At 41.1% G+C, this 22701-nt stretch overlaps 1 protein-coding gene across 3 annotated transcripts in view; it reads left to right on the forward strand.

The window, feature by feature from the left end:
• The first annotated feature begins 1901 nt into the window (after nucleotides 1–1901).
• MAOB (monoamine oxidase B) overlaps nucleotides 1902–22701 on the forward strand; it is a 71371-nt gene continuing 50571 nt past the window's right edge. For all 3 annotated transcript variants that reach the window (XR_007772113.1, XR_007772112.1, XM_050936608.1), the window contains exon 1: nucleotides 1902–1973. Coding sequence is in view for 1 of the 3 variants with exons in the window: in XM_050936608.1 (XP_050792565.1) it covers nucleotides 1928–1973 (46 nt within the window). In the remaining 2 variants the exon portion in view is untranslated. The remainder of the gene's footprint in view (nucleotides 1974–22701) is intronic.

Consider the following 22701-nt stretch of genomic DNA (forward strand, 5'->3'; position numbering starts at 1 on the left):
ACACTTCTTGCATTTGTATATTGGCATCTAACTGACAAGCATTTAACTCTTCTAAGATGTGGGTTGTCACAGATGCAGCCGATTTGTCTTCTATAATTTGAAGATCTAGAAATGCATCTACTGGCCTACCACTTGTTAATGTGGTACAAGATAATGTACACAATGACTTAATACTTGATGCTGATTTGCTGCATTCATCAGCCAGGTATACAATTTTTTTTGAATGTTGTGAAAGAGTTCTTTACTTTTTCAACTGTTGAGTCTTTCACTGTTGCACCACATGCTTCTAGCCAGTCAGTTGAGTTTCTTGCAGAAAGATAGTGAGCATTTGCTGGTCTTGTTTGGAACCAGTGTTCAATTTCAGGATGAACAAGTGACAGTGCACTTAACATTGGCCTCCAGTTTGTAGTGTGTGCTATCCCTTGCTTAAATAGTAAGTATGATGCCCCAGCCACATTTGTTCACATGAACTGTATTGTGTCTCCAGTATTTTTAACAGCCTCATTAACACTCACCTATGTTGTTCTTGGTCAGTGGAGACTCAGAGTTCAGAGGTGCTTTCACATGAGTTTACATCCCAGGCGGGAGGTGGGGGGGGCAAGAAGACACCTTGCTCATTCCTCCAGCTGTTCGCTCTGGCCACTGTTGTTCATTATGCCACCGTTCACTTCATTGCTCTGTTGCCAATGGCTCTGTACCCTCACCTTCTGCTGCCACCTGCCACTGTGACCGCTATGAGTTGGTCTCTTGAGGTTCCACTCAGCTCTCAATGATTTCAGCTGAGCTCTTAGTGGGGGAATCTCACTGCTGGAGCAGACTGAGCCATCTCTACCACAGAAACATTGTCCCACAGCAGGTCTAAGAACTTAGACCTGATTATCAGTGATTTCAGCTGCAGTAGTCACTTAACAAAACAAAAGACTATCTATGGAGCTTAATCAGCTCTATCTTTAAACAGTGGAGAGGGGCAGGTCAAACAGTACCATCAAGCAAAACACCTGTCCCCACCCTCTCTCATGATGCCCTCAATCAGCACAGGCTAAATACAGTCCTACTGCCCTTTATTCATACAATAAGAACAACAACATTTCATTCCCCACCCGTCCCCCCTGCATTCAAGTGATTTGTAACCCAACCCCAGCCAAAATCTATCACTTGGGCAACACAGCACTGTTTGCTGGATACCTAGGTAGATGAGGTGTGAATGTAAATACAATCTAGTCCTGAAGCCTTCCCCCCGCCCCAGCCCCAGCTCATCACTAGCTGTCAGAGAGGGCTCATTTAGACTTCGCTTACAAATCATCATTTGAAATTATTAGGTTGGCCAACATCACTGAAATGAATGGACTGGCATTGTCATAAAAAACAACATCTGTATAAGGAAGCTAGTCTATGTCCATAATTTTCAAATCTATTATACTTTTTCAGATACATGTATTTTATCATACACACTTTAAAAGCAAATCAAGTGTATTAATGTTTCAATTTCAATTCAAATTTTCAAAGTCACTAAATTGGTAACACTGCATGTAACTAATTCACAAAACTGGGGGCGGGGGAAGAGGGGCGGTTGTTGGAACAATTCAGGGGGTATATACGCGGGGGGGATGTAGGGGCATCCCTGATCCCAGCTACAGCAGGTGAGGTGCCCCAGCCAAGGGACAGGACAGCAGCGTATTTCAGCCGCTTGACCATAACCCCTTAGAGAGGGGGTTGCTGGGTGGGAGTGGAGAGCGGGTGGGCTCTCACCTGCCCTTTGCAACCTGAGCCGGGGACGGGACACGCCGGTCTCGCTCTCTGCTCCCCAGCCCCGTCTTGCCCCCCCCGCGCTGCCATTGGCGGGCGGAGCCGGGGGCGCCGCTGTCAGACGCGGCCGGGCAGCCAGGGAGACGAGAGCTGGTCCGAGAGCTAGAGCCGAGGCAGCGCCATGAGCCAGAAATGCGACGTGCTCGTGGTCGGGGCCGGCATCTCAGGTCAGTGCAGCCCCGCTCCGGGCACGCCCCGGGGGATCCCAGCCCGCTCCCTTTGCGCGCGGATGTGGCTGGGAACGGGGCGAGGGCGGAGACACTGGTGCCCTGGCCGGCGGGAGGCAGGTGCCTGTGGCTGGGAGTCTGCTTTCCCGGGGTCAGCCCTGCAGGGAGAGCTGCGGCAGCGGGCAGGGAACTCTGCTTCTGTCGGTGTCATTGCGCGGCGTGGGGCTGGACACTGCCTCCCTCCGCCGCTCCTCTGGGCAGAGCTGACATTTGTCAGCTGGAGGAGCCGCTGCCTTCATCCGCACGGCTCGCCCCCGTCTGGCCTAGCTCCGCGCCACAAGTGCAAGGGGGGCGGGGGTCGACGCTGGGTAGGAGAGCACCTTGTTTAATGGCCCAGCACACGAGCTCATTACCCAAACTAATGTACTAGAATTTAGCTCATTATATGCATATCATCTGAGCACCCAAACCAGCTACAAGCACTTTCTTCATAGCTCAGCTCTTTCAATGGACTAAATTGTGCACTTTGCACAGAAACCAAACTGATTGTGTAGGAATTGCATTTCTGAAACTGGAAAGGCTTATTATTCAGGTTGGCTAGGAAAAAAAACAAGAGAAGAAATCTGGCACCAAATGTTTTCTTGTCACAGGCACCTGATGCAGCAGTGCATTCTGTCAGCAAATAGGGTGATCAGATGTCCCGATTTTACGGGGACAGTCCGAATTTTTGGGTCTTTTTCTTACATAGGCTCCTATTAGCCCCACGCCCTGTCCCGATTTTTCACATTTGCTGTCTGGTCACCCTATCAGCAAACCTAGAATACTTACACAGTTTATCACTTATTAGCTCACTAGAGCTAAGTTAATGTAAATATTACTTTTTGCAAGAATTAATACATGTAGGTAACAAAGAGTATGCTCGCTTTCTTCATGAAAGAAGTATAATTAGAAGATTCATTACCCCTGAAATGTGGCTGTGGTTGAGGTGGAGCATAGGTGAAGGGATGGGATTGCTTCTAGGTTTGCTTTGTCACTGAATTTCAGTAAATATTGCATTACAAAGGAAGTGGAGCATCCATGAGTGAGATGATGATGATGCCTAACACAAGAGCTAATCTGGTATTTATGCAGCTTTTAGTCAAGCACACTCTCACTGCAATTGCTGCAAGGCCAGCAGGATTGAGAGGTCTGCTTTGCCACAGATTTAATAATCAAATTGTTTCTTAACACTGTTATCAACTTCTAGTTACATTTTGAATCAAAATAGCACTCTCCTGTGGCAGGACTCTATAGAACTCAATAAAGAATTGAGAGTTGCCGTGAAAACCACATAGCACTTATTTCTACAAGCTGTCTAAGGAGGGTGACCATCAACTACTCTACCCTCTACCTTCCCACCCCTTCCAGGATTGCATGCTAGTGCTTCCTCATGGATCTGTAATGTGCTACATACAATTTACTTCAGACATTACCTAGGTATTTTTCTAAAAGCAGCTAGTGGCTGCCCCTGTTATGTTGATTGAAGGCGATTGGAGAGCTGTTGGCATGGATCTTATGGATTAATGAAAAACAAAGTTGAAAGTAGAGATGGATGAACTGGCTCTTATGAAATACAGAGCTGGCTCAAGGCTTCTCTTGTTTTCTCAGTCAGACATTTCAGGATTGGCAAAGGGGACCCTCTGGTCAACCTCCAGTGCTCATACCGTCTAGTAGAGACCCGCTGTGGGGTACAGCTTGTTTGACAGTTGTTAATAGACCCCAAGCAATGTTGGACTCACCTTTTGTGCACTCTGAGATGCCTCTGTCAAGGGAAGCCCTGAACATGCAAAAATGTAACTGTAGTGGTGCCCAGGGGCCAGCTAAGTGAATACCATGCTGTACCCTGCAAGGAGTTCTGAACATGAGGAGTAAAGCTTTCCTACAGCAGCAGAGTGAAACATACAGCTGAAAGGGTATTTACCATTGTTAGTATAGTCACTCCCATACTAATAATGCCTGTGTTAAATCTTCAAGCATGACCCATGTGAACTAGTTTTCTTCAGAAGCCTGAGCAGACTCAGCATGAGCCAAGTGCTCGTGCAATTAATAAAATTGTCGTGCTTTCTCTAAACAGCTTGACTTCTTAGTTTTTTCTAAATGTTACAACATAGACTATTCCTGCCTTCTTTGTTTGTTTTACTACCCAATCATGCATTTGTTGCACATGCAAAACTCCCATGTTGTCAACAGAAGTTTTATCTACATAAGGAATGCAGGATTTGTGTCTCATCCACTGATTTCAGTATTGCTGTGAGGAAGCGCAGGTCAGACAGTGCTAATTTTGAAACTTCTGGGATTTTACTTGTTTGGAGGAGTGAAAGGGAAAGTGAAAATGTGAACCGAAAGCCCTGAAAATGGGCTAAATTATTTTAAGATATTCTAAGCATTTGTCCAGAAAAGCTCCTCAGTAGTCCCATTAAAATCAATGGGATTTCTCATGTGTTGAAAGTGAAGTATAGGTTTAAGCCCTCAAATCATCCAGGAACTTATTCCATAACTAGGAATAAATAAATAAATCTGTGCACTTGTTACAAAGCAAATGAGAAAATCTAACTTTTTGTATGACATTTTTATTGCAACTACTTGCTTTTTATATCTTACCCACTTAGGATATTTTTTAACCATCATATTTAAGGGGTGTAATTTACAAATTGGGCTTCTTCCATATGTAGTGTCACTTTCAGAGGCCTTCATAAGTAGTGTTCAATTCATTTAAAAGTTATCTATTTGTACAGACTATTTTTTATGGCAGTTGGCACTAGATTCATTGAAAAAATTATCCAAAGCCAGTTCCGTGATGACTACATTTTTATTAATTATTAAAAGTTCCAAATACTTGATATGTCTGCAGCTTTCTGTTAGCTGATTTTTTTTAAACTGTCAGAAAAAAGAAACCACTAGTATTTTGTTAACTAAGAATGATTCTGAGAATTTGGCTAATTTTTAACTGATACCTTATTTCACGCTGAAAGGCTATTATAGTACATTTTACTGTAGTTTCCAAATGAAACAGATTTCAGTAGCAAGTTTTTAGACAGTGTCAGTGCTATGGGTCCCTTCTGCTTAATGAGTGGAGTTGGAGAGTTCAGCACAACATAAATAGGTTGTTTTAATATAACCTTGTTTTTCATTGTTGCCATGGGAACATTTGTGTGTAATTCCAGTACAGCTTCTGTAATAAATTCTGAAAGAGTGGTCAAAACCCAGGCAGAGACGAGGTTTATACTGTTCAAGCAACGGTTTCCTTCTTTGCTACCTGCAAACAGAAATAAATAACGGGGGTTGCAAGGAACCACTTTGCTTTGTCATAAGGATAAAGTCAGTCCCTCTTGAAAACACTCTACCTTCTCTTGGCCTAATAATGCTAGTCCTACACTCCAGGAGATGTTAGCAAAATAACACACATGCACATCCACAAAGAAAGTGGAACCAAGCAAAATATTAAACACTTCCAATCACTCATTTATCTTCAGTTATTTCCTACCAGCCATCCTCCACCTATGAGTTTTCTATCTAGTTTTGTAAATTCTTGGGGCAGTGACCTTGTGTTTATACTTGTTTGAGAAGCACCTACCACACTTTTGAATGATAAAATAATAGTTATGTCTCTATGCTCCTGTTGAGAACACCAAATAGTCATTTAGTGCCAGTTGCTATGTGGTTGTGTTGGTTCCATTGGGAAATAGAACAGATCAACTTTAAAGCAAGTCACATTACTGAGTCCAGATTTGTCCCCAGTCCAGATTGGATGGGTCATTCCTCCACAAAGGCATTGCCTTCACACTACAGGAATAGCAGCCAAGTCTCTTATTCTTTATTTTTTTCATGTCTTCTGGTGAGACCGGGATCGTTAGACCCACTGAGGCAAAATGCTCAGGAAATCGTCCGTAAAAGTTTGAACTATCCTTGATTTAGCAGTTACAGAAACCAGCAAAAAAGAAGGCAAAATACAGATGGAAATGCATCATTTGCAGTGCTGATCTAGCAATGTGAGCAAACATACAAAACAGATTCCTTCCAATGATGTTTGTTATTTAGATGCGTGCAAATGCTTTAAAAGAATGCCTGTCCATAATGCTCTAGCCACCCTTGACAAGCTGCTCCATTCGTCGTGGCTTCTTCACATCCAGATTTAGATAGGAGAGTCTCAACCTTTAGGGATGGAAAGGATCTGTTAGATCTTAGTCCACGACTTTGCCAGTTCCTTATAATTCAGAGCCATCACTGTCAGTGTCCTCTTAGTAAGGTGAGGAGATTCTAACCCAAGATGCTACTCGCCCAGTTTAATCATTTTTAGGCTCTTTTAGTATAGAAGTTTGTTAAAAAGCAAATAATAAAATGAAACAGCTGGATGATTCAGCTCCTAACTCAGTAATGAAAATCTGCTCTTCTCCATATCCTTCAGGTATAACTACAGTGCAGTGGGAAGCAAGCCTCCCAGCCAGGGTACACAGATGTGCGCTAGCTCTGGCTGAGCTACCACATTACAAAGAATAGGACAGATGTGTTGGAATAGATGGTGGCTTGGGCTTGCCGCCCAAGTCCAAAGCCTGCCTGACACCTTAAGTCTGAGTTTGGGTGGCTAGCCTGAGTCACCGCCTGTGTCACAGCGTCCACACTGCTGTTTAGTGTGTTAGTTTGGGCGAAACTAGCCTGAGTCTGCCTATCTAGCTGGGAGGCTCGTTCCCAGCTAGTGTGTGGACATACCCGTAGAGGCTAAAGAACCTATTGTTGTGGCTTGTTTGAAGATTTCAGGTCATCTCTTAATGCGATTATTAAGCCAACTAAGGAAGCAGAGGAACAGGAGGTATTAGCTCTCTGCCTGTGGGAAGAGGTAACATTCAAAATGCTATGGCTGTTCATCTTGCAGTTTTTAAGGGTAAGATTCTGTTCTGAGGGTAGAACTTCTGCTGAAGTCACTGGAGTTTCTGTGCATGGAGTGACTAAAGAAATGGGCTCTATTCAGGAAGAAACTCTCCTGAATTAAAAATGTATTTGTGAAAGCACCAGGCAGTACATTATATAATGCTGTTCAATATGAAACAAAAATTTCGCACAGGAGGTGTAAGGAAAGCTTAAACTGTCTTGGGGATAGATTTGTCTCTTACTTTAGACTCAGCTGTTTACTACCTGCTGAGAGCCTTCATTTATGTGATACCAGTGGCAATAACTACTTTGCATGTTTTTTTTAATCTCTTCAGAGTGTAACAGTTTCTCTAAATTTCCCAGTAGTGTTTTCAGAACAACCTTCCTTTGCCATTTCTCGCTGTTCAGATTGCTTTAAGAATGAAATTTAGGTGGTTTCTTGGCTTTAAAAGAGGCTGGGTTAAAAGAGATTATAAATCTTTAAGCTAACATCATGGCAGAGGCATCTTTTCTTTCTCAGCATGAGAAACCTGACATGTCCACTTTGTTTAAACCAAAAACTACTGGAAGAAAAAAAATTTAACCAAAATTTTGGATCTATAAGATAATTCTAGATATTTAGAGCATGATGGTACCATGAGACTATCCTCCTCTTTCTCCTAAGACTTGCTTACTGTTTATATGATGCTTGAAGTCATTGTGTACTTGCTATAGCTCTCACTATATCTGTGATCCAATAAAAATGTACTTTATGAAAGCAAGTCAGATGTACTAGAGGTAATATATGATGATGTTCATCCCATTTCTCAGAAGACTTCAGTAGAGGACAACCTGTCACTGTTCAAGGATAAACTAGTGTATGTTGCAGCAGGACTATAGATGATCTAGGCTTATTTACCTCTTTTGTCCTGGAAAGTAATTTAGACTTTCCTGATATCTCACTTAGTGGGGGTGGGAGGTGGGACAATGACATTTTTTGTCATCATTAAATATCTTTGAGAGCAGTATTAATGTAAATATATCCAAAGTATAAATTATAAGATATTTATGCCAGATATTTCACTATTTAAAAACATTAGGGTGGATGAAACAACCTTAAATGGGTGAAGAAGTCCCTGTGAGTGTAGTCCTTCAGAATGTCAATTAGTCCTTCAGAATGCCAATTATGTTTGCTCTGATACCCATTGATCCAGGGAATTTCTAGCATCATTATATTTAATGATTCTCCCTACATCCACATTCCCACTGCTCTCTTTCATCAAAGGTTCTTCTTTGTGTCCTCAGTTACCTTCATTTTCCCTACAAAGTGAAATGAGACTAAATATCTGGAACCTGACATTTGGCCTCTCAATGGATCCTTGTATATTCACAAATACGATGTAGTAACCAGCAATAAACCTTGACAGGAAACAAGACTATTATGTTGTATCAGGATGACTTGGTAATCATTCACATGTCAAACAGGCAAAATATGTGGGCCTGTTAGTGGATTTTGAAAAAGTTTTCCACTATAACTGCAAAAGATATAATGTCTAGAGGCCCAGTTAAATGCATCAGCAGGAAAAGCTTTTATATTATCATCATCATGAGAAAACATTCAGAATATATGACATTATTAGACAATATTCATTGACTCTGCACATAGAAAATAGAAATTACTTCACTTATGATATATTTGGCACCTACATGCTATGGTGATTGGCACTTTTTTTTTTTTTAAAAGAATAAGGTAGAAGACCTACTCTTTGTATGAAGAATTCACTGATGACTCTTTTGGATACACATACTGGAAGAGTCCACATCTTTTGTTTATAATGACTGATGCCAATGTTATGGACTGCAAAAGTGCATAAAGGTAGAGAGATTACACGTGAATTATATAAGGAGGCTTCACATCATCAACCTGTTTAGGCTAAAAGCTTTTAATCAGTCTCACTTCACTTTCAAGGATCAGATAATATAACATTTTATTAAGAATAGACAACTCATCAGTGATGTCTAACATTTATGAAATAGCGGATGAAGCACTATGTGGAATAATCCTTCACTGACAATGGGATAGATTAAATGACATAATTTTTAAATTTCTGTGTTTTTATGCTACTGCATGACAGAAAGACCTTGCATTTCTCAGGTTTAAAGCACCTTTCTGCATTCTTACATATGCTTGACTAGCCAAGTCAACATTATTACTCTGATCCAAATTTGCTAACAGAGCAGGATGGATTGCTTTAAATCAAAGCCAGTCAATAATTTTAATTGTGATTTAAATAAGCAAGCAGGAAACATTGATATAAACAGTTGATTTTATTGTTGTTTTGCAGCTGTACTTTTTAATAATGTTCCTAAAGAAAGGTTCATTCTCTTTGGTTGGTATAATCATTAAAACATGTTTATTTGCAATTCAGTTTAGCCTTTACACTATATTTGGCACTTCTTTTTGCTTACCAAGAAGTTACATTATATTTATATACATTTATTTAAGGAATTATATTGTCCAATATACATTTTATTCAGAGTCTGAATTTTTACATTTCTTACTAAGTTAGAAAATGGTGACTGTTGAATTTCTTATTTATTAGATTTTATTTTTAATTACTTCGGATTTTTGTCAAGCTGCATTTGGATGGAAATTGGCATTCAACTAAAAATGGAGAAAAACAGCATTTTAAAATTGTTTTCTATTACGGTAGTTAAATAAAGCTAGCTTAAAAGTGTTGGATCATTGAGAAGAAAGTTTATCACAATAAATTTTGCATTTAAAACTAACTGATTTATTAAACAAAGGAAATATGTATTGTAGTTGGTGAATCGATGGATTGTTTCTGGTCACCATGGGCCAGATTTTCAGAGGTTTTTGGGTGCCTAAAGATGTAGATGCCTAGTGGGAGTTTTGAAAACACCTAAGCAGGTTAGGTGCCTAACTCTCATTGATTTCAATGGGAGTAACTGATTTTTATCCACATTGAACAGAGGTCATGTGGGTTCAATAAGACCTCTGGTGGGCCATGTGGCCTTTCTATCCGATTTTTTCTTTTCCTTCATCACAATATCTACTCACCACTACAAAGTTAGTATCAGTGTACATACGTATTTTATACCACATGCTCAACTTGTTACCCCTTGGACAACAGTCTCATTCAAATCAAGCCAAGAACTAACCAGTAATATTTATTCCCGATGTTATAAGGACGCTGATCACTAGATGGAGTTTATTTTTAATATTTTCTGAAAGGACATTTTCCTTACACAGCTAAATAGCTTGCAACACGGTACTTTAGTATAATATTAAAGACACACAGTGAAATCCTTGCCATATTGAAGTCAATGGGAGCTTTGCCATTTGCTTCAATGGAAGAGGATTTCACCCACAATGTAGAACAGGAGTCAGCAACCTATGGCATGTGTGCCAAAGGCAGCACGCAAGCTGATTTTCAGTGGCACTCTGCTGCCGGCCTGGGGTCCTGGCCGCCGACCACTGGTCCCAGGGGTTCTGCTGCTGGTCTGGGGTTCCAGCCGCTAGCCTCTTGCCAGCTGGGACCCGGCTGTCTGTCCTGCTCAACCCACTGCTAGCCTGGGATACCAGCCGCCAATCCCACTCAGCTCGCTGCTGGTTTGGGGTTCCGGCCACTGGCCCCCTGCCAGCCGGGGTCCCGGCTGCCGGCCCCGCTCAGCCCGGTGCTGACCTGGGGTACTGGCTGCCAGCTCGGGGCTCTTCTTCTGGCCTCAGCCAGGCTCTCTGCAGCTGTCCCCAGCTGTGGCCCACTGGCCCCAGCCTGGGGCAGTGAGGGGTGCAGATAGGGGTAAGAGGGGGTACAGCTCAGCACCCCCACCTTAAAAATTGTTCCAGGCCACTGTGATATTTTTAAGTCCCGGTTTGTTGCTTTTATCAGGCCACGTGGAATAGTGTACTGCGTTTGACCTTGCGCGTGCCCTCTGTCACCATATTTCCTCCCACTGAGTTGAGGGGGACATTTGACAAAACGTCAGCTCCTAAGAAAGCAAAGTTAGATGTCCGTTCATTTCAGCCTTCTTGGACAGACACATTTGGATATATTCAAAAGAAGGACCGTGCAGTGTGTGATTTCTGTTGTGAAAATATTGTTTTCCGCATATCAAGTGTTCAATGACATTTTGAAACAAAGCACGAGAAAACCTTTCTTGATGAAGCAGACAAGACTGAATCGATCAAAAAGGCAGTAGCAGGATATGAAAAGCAAAGCAATGTTTTTAAATGCTTAAGCGTAAGTAAAAATCAAGCTACACAAGGAACTTACAAGATTGCACAGTGCATTTCAAAAAATGGAAAGCTGTTTACAGATGGGGAATATATAAGAAGTTTTTCTCAGCACTTCAGAGGCTTTGTTCAATGATTTGCCAGATAAAGATGCGATCATATCTAGAATAAAAGAACTGCCTGTCTGCCAGAACAGTTGAGAGATGCATAAGCGAAATGGCAGAAAACATTAACAAAAAGCAGACGGTTGTATTAAAAGACACAACAGTGTTTAGCATTGCAGTTGATGAAAGCGTGGATATAAATGACATTCCACGTTTGGCAGCTGTTGCAAGATATTGTGCTTCCGATGAAATTCAAGAGAAACTTTGTTGCCTAAAACCCCTGCATGGCACAACAAAGAGGGACAATATAGTGGAAAGTTTTGGAAACCATTCTGAAGAACGAGGAGTTGACATCAGAAAAATGTTTTGTGTGACATCAGAAGGTGCTCCTGCTATGGTCAGAAAACAGAAGGGATTTATAAAGTTACTTGAAGATCAAATTGGCCACCTGACAGTCAAATTTGACTGTATCATCCATCAAGAAAACCTGTGTGCTAAAATTTCTAATTCAGAGCTTAATAATGTGATGAATACAGTGGTGCAAATTGTGAATTTCCTTGTTGCTTGATCTGCTTTGACTCACAGACAGTTTCAAGCACTGCTAGAAGAGATGGACAGTGCTTGTAATGACATCCCACTTCACAGCAACATTCGGTGGCTAAGTCGTGGCAAGGTTTTGGTGCGCTTTGTAAACTGTTTTGATGGAATCAAGGCCTTTTTGTCAGAAAAAGGACAAAACTACCCCGAACTGGATGATGTCAAATGACTGTGTAAGCTCATGTTTCTAACTGACATCACTGCTCACCTAAACAAACTTAACCTCTGTCTCCAGGGTGCAGGGCAAATGGTTCTGGATCTTTATGAAGCCTGGAAGGCATTTGTTGTAAAACTAGCAGTTTTTTCTCAGGATATTCGAACTTCTTCTCTCTGCTACTTCCAACACATAAAAGAGCTATCGACACGTTGCACTGTCAGTGTCGATGAGATTGGAATGTGCATGCAAGAACTGGAATCAGAATTTTCTAACAGATTTCAAGACTTCCAGCAATTTGGCCCAATGCTTTCTTTTCTAATTTAAACCTGAAAAGTTCAACGAAAGAGACTTGGATTTATCTGTATTTCAGTAGATGGATGTTGAAGATTTTGAAATGCAGCTCATTCAGTTAAAAAGCTCAGAATTGTGGGCATCAAAGTTTGGAGATCTGCGGAGCGCACTTGAAGCTACTGAGAGAGATCATGGAGCCTCTATTCTGACCTGCTGGATGTCCCTGCTAGAGAAATTTAACTGTTTGAAGAAAATTGTGTTTGCCATGCTTCAGTATTTGGATCCACTTCCCTATGTGAACAGGTGTTTTCACACATGAAATCCGTCCTTTGTCCCCCTTGGAGCCGGTTAACAACTGATCACCCAGAAGCCTGTGTGCAGCTTAATGTATCCAAATACTTGCCAGACACTGGAAAACTCGGAAAGGAAAAGCAGGGGAAAGAATCACACTAAACTGATGATCTGCATTTTAATTTAATTTTAAACGAAGCTTCTTAAACATTTTAAAAACCTTGTTTACTTTACGTACAACAGTAGTTTAGTTATATAATATAGACTTATATAGTGAAACCGTCTTAAAATGTATTACCAGAACGCGAAACCTTAAATTACAGTGAATAAAGGAAGACTTGGCACACCACTTCTAAAAGGTTGCCAACCCCAGTGTAGAAGCATAAAAGTCTGCATCTTTCTAGTGACCTACACTATTTTAAATAACACTTTTAACTGGGTCTCTGCTCTGCAGTAGGCAACTATGTACAAAAAAATGTGTGCGTACATATACGCTGAGCATGTGTTGCAAAACTGGGGAAAGCTAAAACCCACATATTGGGAAATTTATCTGTCAGCCTTCAGACTATAAAAGAGCAAAGGTCAGCAAGATGTGTTCCAAATTCTAGAGCTGAGTTTTATTAGAAAGTAGAGGTAGGCAGAGGAAAGACTGTCTCAACGTTCAGCTTTTTATTTATTAAAGACCCAAATTTCAACACTAATTTTATTTCAGTAGATTTTTCAGACTCTCTGATTCAGCTCTAATTCTGGGCTTTGGTATTAAAGGTCTCCATTTGATCAAGTGGTCAGCAAGTTTGGATTCTCAGTAAAACTACCTTTATTATGGCATGTCTGTGCACAAACATCTTGCATATTTGCAGTCTTTAGAAATTCTAATTGTATTAGGGCTGACACTATGCTAAACGTTTTGGGATTTTTTTTGAGGGGTCTCAGAAATAGTCATAGGTAAATACTGTAGTAACTAATCTGAATGCTGTCTCCAGTGAGGTACATGTGAAGGCAATTTACTTTACCATCTTGGGCACAAATGAGTTCCAACATTGTCCTGTCTCCCTTTCAACTTTCTTTCTCTTCCCTGTTTTCTCTTTTTCTCTTCTCTTAGTTTTTATCAAAACCGCAGAAGTCAAGAGGTCACCAACAGATCCAGTTCTGTGCCTCTGGGAACACCGATCTCTCTTAAATTTCTGGTTAGCAACAATAATTCTGTCAACCCCACTCTTAACTCCCAGACACTTAAGCACTGTGGTTCTCTATGATGTGTTCTCTTTTTGTGTGCAGTTGTAATGCATGTTGTTATGACAGCTGCAGACATCGAGTGCTATATTTATTTATTTTATTTATTTTATATCTGGATTGTAGTAAAGTCTAGAGTTCCTAGTCAAGGTAAGGGCTCCATTTTGCTAGGTGCTGTACAAACACCCTTGCTAGGATTGCCAAAACAGATCTTGTTAGTTTGATAGTCCCCAAGATACAGCTGGTAAGTGGATAGGATGCAGTCCAAAGAGTGGAATTGTGGCCAGAAGCTGAGGTGGCTTGTTTGTTGTGCACATACAGAAAAGAAAACCTGAGCACTGCAGGTTCATGCTGCAATGATGTCTCAGCAGAAATAAACTGCCAATACTTTTATGGTACAATAAACTATTCAGGAGTTTTACATGAATAGCTAAGGATGTGTTTGCATAATTTCAGCACGAGCTAATGATTGACTTGTCATATCTTCAGGGTAACTGCACCTCTCCCTCATTCCATGACACCCCCTTAGGTCTCAAACCTCCAGCCATCATCATCTCTCTATAGACAGAGTCCCATGACTTGACTTCCAGATGGGGGATTTGCAGTCTCCCTTTTATTCACTATGATCATCCCAACAGATCTGAGCTAGCTCAGCACTTGCAGTTATCATTCTCTCAAAGGTTAAGACAGTGGTTTACCAGCGACCAAATATCCTGACACAGGGCACAGTACATTTATTTTAGGATAAAAGCATTATGCAGAAAAACATATGATAAAACAATAAAAGGTCTAATCATATGCTAAGCTTACCAGAAGTCCCCCCCTCTTCTGTATGGAAATGCAAGTAAATTCAGTCCTTTACGTCCTTCAGCAAGGTTTGCTTCCTCTCCCCTTTGGTCACAGGGGAATGTCAGTTGGATGAAAATGAGGGCCTGTTGGTGAGTTTAAGCTGACACTTTATACCAAAAATCTTTCTTTGATCCCGGTGTCTCTTGAACCAATCTGAGGTAGCATATGCAATTCATCCCAGGGGCTGGTATTTCTTTGGAGCTGACTACCTCTCCTATGATCTGCAGTAATTACCCCTTTCCCCCACTGATTTTAGTTCCTGGAAGGAGCTTGGTAGCCTTCCCCAACCAGACAGCATACAGCTCTGGCAAACCGAGGTAGAGATAATGTTTACAAAGTTTTTACATTAGTCTCAAAGCTATAACTGTGTTCGTCATATCTGGCTTAGGATTTGCAAGTGATTTCATCATAAGGTCAATGTTTCTTCTTATAAAACTACCAGAGTTTAATTACGCTGGGTGGTATTGGTCAAATTCCCATTGTCATGGTTTGGTTCTGTTGTAGTAAGCTTAAAGCTGAAAGCTGTAGTTTAATATTTCTATTTCTTAAAGATAAGATAGTGGTATTGTCCTTTCTGCCGGTTCCCTGAGTTGTAAGAATACACTTATTCTAGTATTTCATCATAGTTTTATAGTAGTTACTGTACTGAACTCACTGAACTTTGATTTTAATGGCAAAATTCCATGTTGCCTACAAAACCATTACTCAATAGCTTTACAGAACTTAAAAGTGAGCGTGACGGATGTGAGACATTGGAAGCATGGAAACTTCAAAGACTATTATTTTGAGATGTGCCAGACACTAGGGGCACATACAGTATTCGTGGAGTCTTGTATCAGTAAGCATTATACATGTCTTTGTTTTCCTGGCTCACCAGGTGGGTTTCCTGTGGAATCTTGAATAAATAGGGAGTGATTAATTAAAAGTCCCATTGCTGATTATGCAGCTACCCAGCCTTTGAAATTTTACCCCCAGAAAGCGGCATTGACTGGTTTTACCTGTTTTAAGAGCATGGGGAACAAAGGCCCCAAGTGTATAAAGTGTCAGTCACAACTGACTCCAAGATTAGGGTGACCAGATAGCAAGTGTGAAAAATCGGGATGGGGGTAGAGGTAATTGGTAACTATATAAGAAAAAGCCCCAAATATCAGGACTGTCCCTATAAAATCAGGACATCTGGTCACCCTACCCAAGATGGGTCTTCATTTGATCTATAAACTGACATGAAACTTTAACCAAAGGGTAAAATCTTGCTGGAGCGGGTTGAAGGATTTTAGAAACTTGCCAGGAGCTCCCTGTAGAAGATGGGTGACATCTGATAGGCTTAGCATTTGTGTAGACTTATTATTATGTTGTTGTAATGTTTTTGTCTGAAATATATGTTTTGTGCTTTGTAAAAGCTGGCTGGTCACTGGTAACCCTGTCATAACCCCTGGGTGTTGGAGGTGGGAGCAGAACTGCAGGCACTGGACTCTGGTCAGATCTCAGTGGGATACGCACAGTGAATTGAACAGGAACTGCAACCCTAAAATTCTGATATGGAGGGAAAGGAATGCAGGTACCTGCCCATAGAGAGGTGATGTCTGGAGGCCTGAGCCCTAAGGGGGCACCTTTGAGCAGACCATGGAAGGGGCAGAGGCGTAGTTAACCCCAGAACTGTTGACAGTATGTGAAAAACTTACTTCAATTTTACTTTGCACGGAATGTATCCTGGTGCACTCACAAGCACACAGTTAAGCTATCTGTACTGTCAGTTTATGAGCAGTGAGGATGTGCAGTGTGTGCTGGTAATGATCTAGCCATGCTGCTAAACTGATTATACAGTGTATTGTGCTTCCTGTGGCATAAAGTGGATTTTCATGTGGTGTAAACTCTTGTGCAAAACTAATAAAAAGCTAAATAACACTGAGGTCAATGAGATTGTTACCTGTATAAGGACTAAAAGATTTAGACCTTTGTGATTTAAACTGTGGACATTTAGGATTCTTTTAAATAAATTGTCCACATTTTTGTACTTTAATGGTCACAGATCATGTTGCCCAAGATTTGAAGCGTTTGTGTTGGAATTCTGCACGTGGCTCAGTGGAATGTAGAAGAATTAGCTGGGCCACTTGTAAAGACTTTAATGTCTAGAAGTTATTGTTGGGATTTTTAAAGAAGCCTAAGGGAGCTAGGACCCAAATCTCATTCACTGGAATTTTGATGCCTTAATCTCTTAGTCCATGTCTAGATTAGGAGTGCTTTACTGGTATAAGAATGCTATTATACAATACCAGCACAGTGCTCCTAGTGTGGACACAGCTATACTGGCAAAACTGTGCTTTGTTATGGTATAGTAAAACTAGCCCCCACGAGTGAGACAAAGTACACTGGTAAAAGAACAACTTTGCCAATTTAACTGCATGTGCTTCTGCTGCCCTAGGGGCACAGCTATATCAGTTGGGGAATCACATCTCTTCCCATCCCTGACTAACATAGCTACACTTGCAGAAGGCTGCAGTGTAGACATAGGATTGTGGCTCTTTTGACAAATTGAAAACACTTGGCAAGACGTCTCAGGTCGTCCCATATATCTTCACAAAGGCAGTACAAGCCTTTTTTGTGATGTCAGTTCAGACAACTTGCTTGATAATAATGTTAGTGTGTAGTTTCTGCAAAAATTGTGTTTGCTCAACAAAATTGTATCATGATTGTTTGTTTGGCACAGAATGCATTAAAGGGCAGAAAAAAAAAAAGACATGGCCTTGATAGTACTTGGTTGTCCAGAACCTGAAATCTAGCTAAAACAATGAGGAATCTTTGTAGCACCTTAGAGATTCATGAATTTATTTGGGCATAAGCTTTCATGGGCTATAACTCACTTCATCAGATGCATGAAGTGGAAAATACAGTAGACAGGTATAAAAATACAGCATATGAAAAGATAGGAGTTGCCTTACCAAGTGGGGGGTCAGTGCTAACGAGGCCAATTCAATTAAAATGGATGTGGCCCATTCCCAGCAGTTGACAAGGTGTGAGTATCAACTGAGGGAAAATTATTTTTTGTAGTGACCCATCCACTCCCAGTCTTTATTCAGGCCTGATTTGATGGTGTCAAGTTTGCAAATTAATTCCAGTTCTGCAGTTTCTCTTTGAAGTCTGTTTTTGAAGTTTTTTTGTTGAAGAATTGCCACTTTTAAGTCTGTTATTGAGTGTCCAGGGAGATTGAAGTGCTCTCCTACTGGTTTTTTAATGTTACATTGTACATTGGCCAAACTGGATAGATTCTATACCAGGGGATTTCAAGCTTGGTTCACGGCTTGTTCAGGGTAAGCCCATGGTGGGCCAGGAGATGCTTTGTTTACCTGAATGTCCGCAGGTACAGCTGCTCGCAGCTCCCAGTGGGCGAGTTTTGCTGTTTCCGGCAAATGAGAGCTGTGGGAAGTGGTGGCCCGGCCCGCGCCACTTCCCGCAGCTCCCATTGGCCGGGAATGGTGAACTGCAGCTCTGGGAGCTGTGAGCAGCTGTACCTGCGGATGCTCAGGTAAACACAGTGTCTTGTAGCCCCCCAGGGGCTTACCCTGAACAAGCCGCAAACCAAGTTTGGGAACTCCTGCTTTACACAGTATAACAATTCCATGAGGTGCAAGGCAATAGAGTGGAGAATCTGGCCGTGTAGAGGCTCTTGGTATCTCTCCACTGTTGTTGGTTGTCAGAATGATTATTGCTATTTGATTCATGTTATAATTGGGCAAAAAGTTCTGATAAGTTTTAACCAACTCGAACCCTTTTGCTCATTGTACAAATAATGTATTATTCCTCTGCTAGACAAACTTCTTCCATTATGTTGTTTAGTTCCTACCTTGTAATTCAGTTGGAAGAGATAAAAAAGATGTTTTTGCAACCTCCTGCTTGTCAGCCAGATGGTCTTTATATGCTGTTTAGACCATCGAGATCAAATATTGAATGTAGTCTGTTTAGTCCATTACACACTGTGAAAGCTGATCAAACAGCCAGTTCATGCTGTACTTTCTGACTACATAGCTTGCATATAAACTGAATGTTATGTTTGGTTTGGGGTAAATAGCTGGTTGGAACACATTAAATATTGAATCAAGATACCTCTTTTGTACACTATTAGTTTATTCTGCTTTACAAAATGACTTAACTGGTGACTTAATCAGTGGGGACTGGTACCTATGGGATGTAAATGAAGCAGGAAAGGGGTATAAGTCATGTTGGTTTATACCTGTCTGTTAGTTGCTTCTCCTGCTATATCCTATCTACTCCCTCCTTTTGCACACTACTACCAAATTGGTGCGAACTATGCTGTAACAGTTTTGATTCAATCTTTTATCCAGGGAGCCCCACCTGAGCTTTGCTGGCTGACAGATCTGTTTTTCGAATGATCAGTTTTAAGCCACGCAGCCCTATCTCAGCTAGGGAGCAACCCATCCCCACTTCTACATCGAAAACACTCCTCTTCTGAAGCAATCACTGATTAAGTATGTAAATGCATTTCCTCCCCTTCTCCCACCAAACACCTCCGTGTTTTTCCCCATGATACTATGTGAGAATGTGAAAAACTCACCGACAAAATTAATCAAACCATAACTTTATCTACCTTTAAATCCCTCTTTAAAATTAATCTCCGAGGTGATGTCTTCAGAAAACTACCATCTGAAAATGACACCGGAGGCGGCAAGCTAGGACTAATGCTAGCACATGCCTGTGGAACTCCTTGGCAGAGAATATTGTGAAGGTGAAGACTATAACAGGGTTCAAAAAAGAACTAGATAAGTTCATGGAGGATAGGTCCATTAATGGCTATTAGCCAGGATGGGCAGGGATGGTGTCCCTAGCCTCTTTTTGCCAGAAGCTGGAAATGGGCGACAGGGAATGGATCACTTGATAATTATCTGTTCTGTTCATTCCCTCTGGGGCACCTGGTATTGGCCACTGTTGGAAGACAGGATACTGAGCTAGGTGGATCTTTGGTCTGACCCAGTATGGCCATTCTTATGTAATGCTCATTGTGCTAAAATATGCTTGCTTTACTGACACCTCATCTGCCACTTCTCTTCCCTCCACCCTCTCATTTGTTTGTTTCATCCACCTCTTCTGTTCTGATGCAACCTAGATTGTGAGTTATTAGACACAGGGATTGTCTCTCTTTTTAAAATAGGTGCTAGTAGGGTGCTTAGCAAAACAGGGTCCTGGTTGGAGCCCTCAGGCACTATGATGATGATGACTACTACTACTACTAGTACAAATGTATCTTCTTTTCCCAATAGATCCTTGGGGCTCTATTCATAAGAACAAAATAGAGAGCTTTAAACTCCATTGGTGTTGGTTTTTTTTTTTTTACTTCAGCAGAACCTACAACTGATTGTGTTTGAAAAAATTGAAAATAAAAATATTCTCCTGAAGCCTTGAAGGCCCAGTTTTAACATCTGAAAATTTGCACCTGAAAATAGAAAACACAATGGAACCAATAGGAAGTCTTTACTCCACTGTTGGGCACTCCCAGAGTAACTAGATGGTCCAGTTCTGCCCTCAGCTGCCACCGCCTTGATTTTGTACGGAATTGTACCCATATAACTGGAAAGAAACTGCACCCTAAGGCCCTGATCTGCACATGTGCGCACAGTCACATCAAGTAGAGACTCACTGAAGTTGATGGAGCTCCACACAGGTGCAGTGAACTGCTTGCATGCCACAATTTGCAGGGGCCTAAGATAACATAGCTGTGCTTAAAACTGTCCAGATTCCATAATATCTAGCCTATACCCTGCTTAGAACAAATTCAGCTGGAATGATTTCAGTGACAATTGTTACCTTCCCCCCCACCCCCCATACTGCTATCTGTGCAGTACATGAATTGCATAAAAGTATTATACTAGGAGAAGAGTCATTGATAACTGTGGGCCAGATTCGATAAACCTGTCTCATGTTAAGCAATATTAACTCACAGAAGTACTCCCATTGAGGTCAATGGGAAAGTTATAGAATCAGGCCTGCTATGGACCAGACTCAGTATATGCACTAGTCTGTGAAATGTCAGCAAAAAACAAATTGTGCTTACATATCCCAGGGAGAAATTCTTTAACCCTGTACAAATATTTTAAACAAACAAGCATATTGACAGTCTATGCACCTTAGTGTTTCAGAAATTGTCACTTCTTGAAAGCTCTCACACTATTACAGAGTGATATTCATTTTAATAGCATTCAAAACTGCGTTCAGTGCATGCACTATAGTGACCAAAAGTATTGCTCTACTTCTGCAGAGCTATTTCCTGCAGAGAAGTTTATCTGCCTTAAAATTTTCTCAGGTGACTCTAACTGCAGTATCTAACCACTAACATCTAAAGTCTTTAATATAATGCAGATTTCCTGAAGAATTAAGGCTAACAAACTAGCTAACATGGCCCTCTTTTATTTGATTGAACCATCATATAAAATGGCATGATGAAAGGACTGTCCTCTTCCTAAAAGCATATGTGTTATGTGAGTGTTAGTTCAATAAATGGCATCAGATAGGGCATGGCTTCTCAGCCTCATAGTATCTAGGCCATGCTGTGGCACATCACTGAAGTTCTGAATAGCATCCTGGCTGAGACTGTACCTTGGGATTGCACTTTTGAGCAATACTGTCATCTAGAAATGCAGGAGCAACTTGGATGTTGAAACAAGCCTCTCTCTTCAGTGGTAAAAGTGGGACTGTCTATTATGTCCTCATTTGCCTTAGCAACATCACTGTCATGTGTACTGATTTTCGGCCAGTTAACTCTCCACCATCACTGTTGCTTGCGTACAGATCAGTGTGTCTACTGAAAATATAATGCACACTTGTAACATTCTTTGAAAGAGCAAAAAGCTCAACCTTTCAATAAAGTCAATAAAAATTAAACAGTGCCCGCATAACCCACTTCTCCCGTCAAATTGAAACTGGGCCAAGGTTAGGGCTTTAAAACTAATATATAATGTCTTGCCGGTGATGGTGTCACAAGCCATTATTGCCATGAAAACATTTCTGTTGACTAACAATGAGCGAGCACAGAGGTAAAGGAGATCAGTGCCAGGTTTAATCTCTCAGTTGCTGCGTGATAATTGGATTGTGTTCATTAGAGCAGTCAGCAACATAAAATCAATGTTATTAAATACCAGTTTCTAGCACAGTAATGCAATAAAGATGATGTAGGGGATTGCAAAGAAAAACAAAACATGGGAAATTGCTGCTTAGCTGTGAACAAAAAATGTGTGTTCTCTCCACTTCTCTGCCCTAGGGTCTGTTGTTTTCAATATTGTAGTGAGCTGCTCCATATATCATGCTGCTGAGACTAAACTTGGAGGGTGTTTTAAAGAAAGTGCTAAAAAGTAGGTCAGGGAGCCAAAAGTGTAACCAGGCAGACTTTGTATTTTAATTTTAGAGTAATGCAGTCTGAACAAAAGCTGCCATATTTTCCATTAGCAGAGCTAGATTTTGTAGCCTGTGAAATTATCATAGAGGGTTGGTTCCTCTGATTCATGGAGCCGTGACTGTTTTTCCCACCACCCCCACCTCACCTCTTGCTCTGTAACTTCAATTGTAATCAAATTAATTTATTCATATTGCATATATTCACTCTGTTGTCTGCTATTAGCTCCCGACTGAGAAGTAGAGTATCAGAGATTATAGATAATAAATAATGACTATTGTGGTGAAGAAGTGTATGCCTCATTGCAGTTTCTTTCCACACGTGCCGTCCTCCCTCTCCCCAGCAATGTTGACAACTCCTAATTTTATAGAAAGTCTCATATTTGGTGTTTTTTCTTAAAGTTTCAGCTCTTGAAGTTGGTTGATTTTGTGGGAATGTCAGCTTTCATTAGAAAAGAGAAAGTAAAGGATGGGCGAGTGGTTAAGGCAGTAGTCTGGGACTATGGAGACAGGAATTCGAGTTTCTGCCCTGTGACTGTGGGCTAGTCACTTAGGCTCTGTGTGCCTCAGTTTCCCATCTTACAGATGGAGATATTAACACTTCCTTACCTCGCAAGGGATTTATGAGGATAAATACATTACAGCTTGTGCCATGCTCAGATAATA

Source organism: Gopherus flavomarginatus, chromosome 1 (assembly GCF_025201925.1).
Source record: "Gopherus flavomarginatus isolate rGopFla2 chromosome 1, rGopFla2.mat.asm, whole genome shotgun sequence".
NCBI lineage: Eukaryota > Metazoa > Chordata > Testudines > Testudinidae > Gopherus > Gopherus flavomarginatus.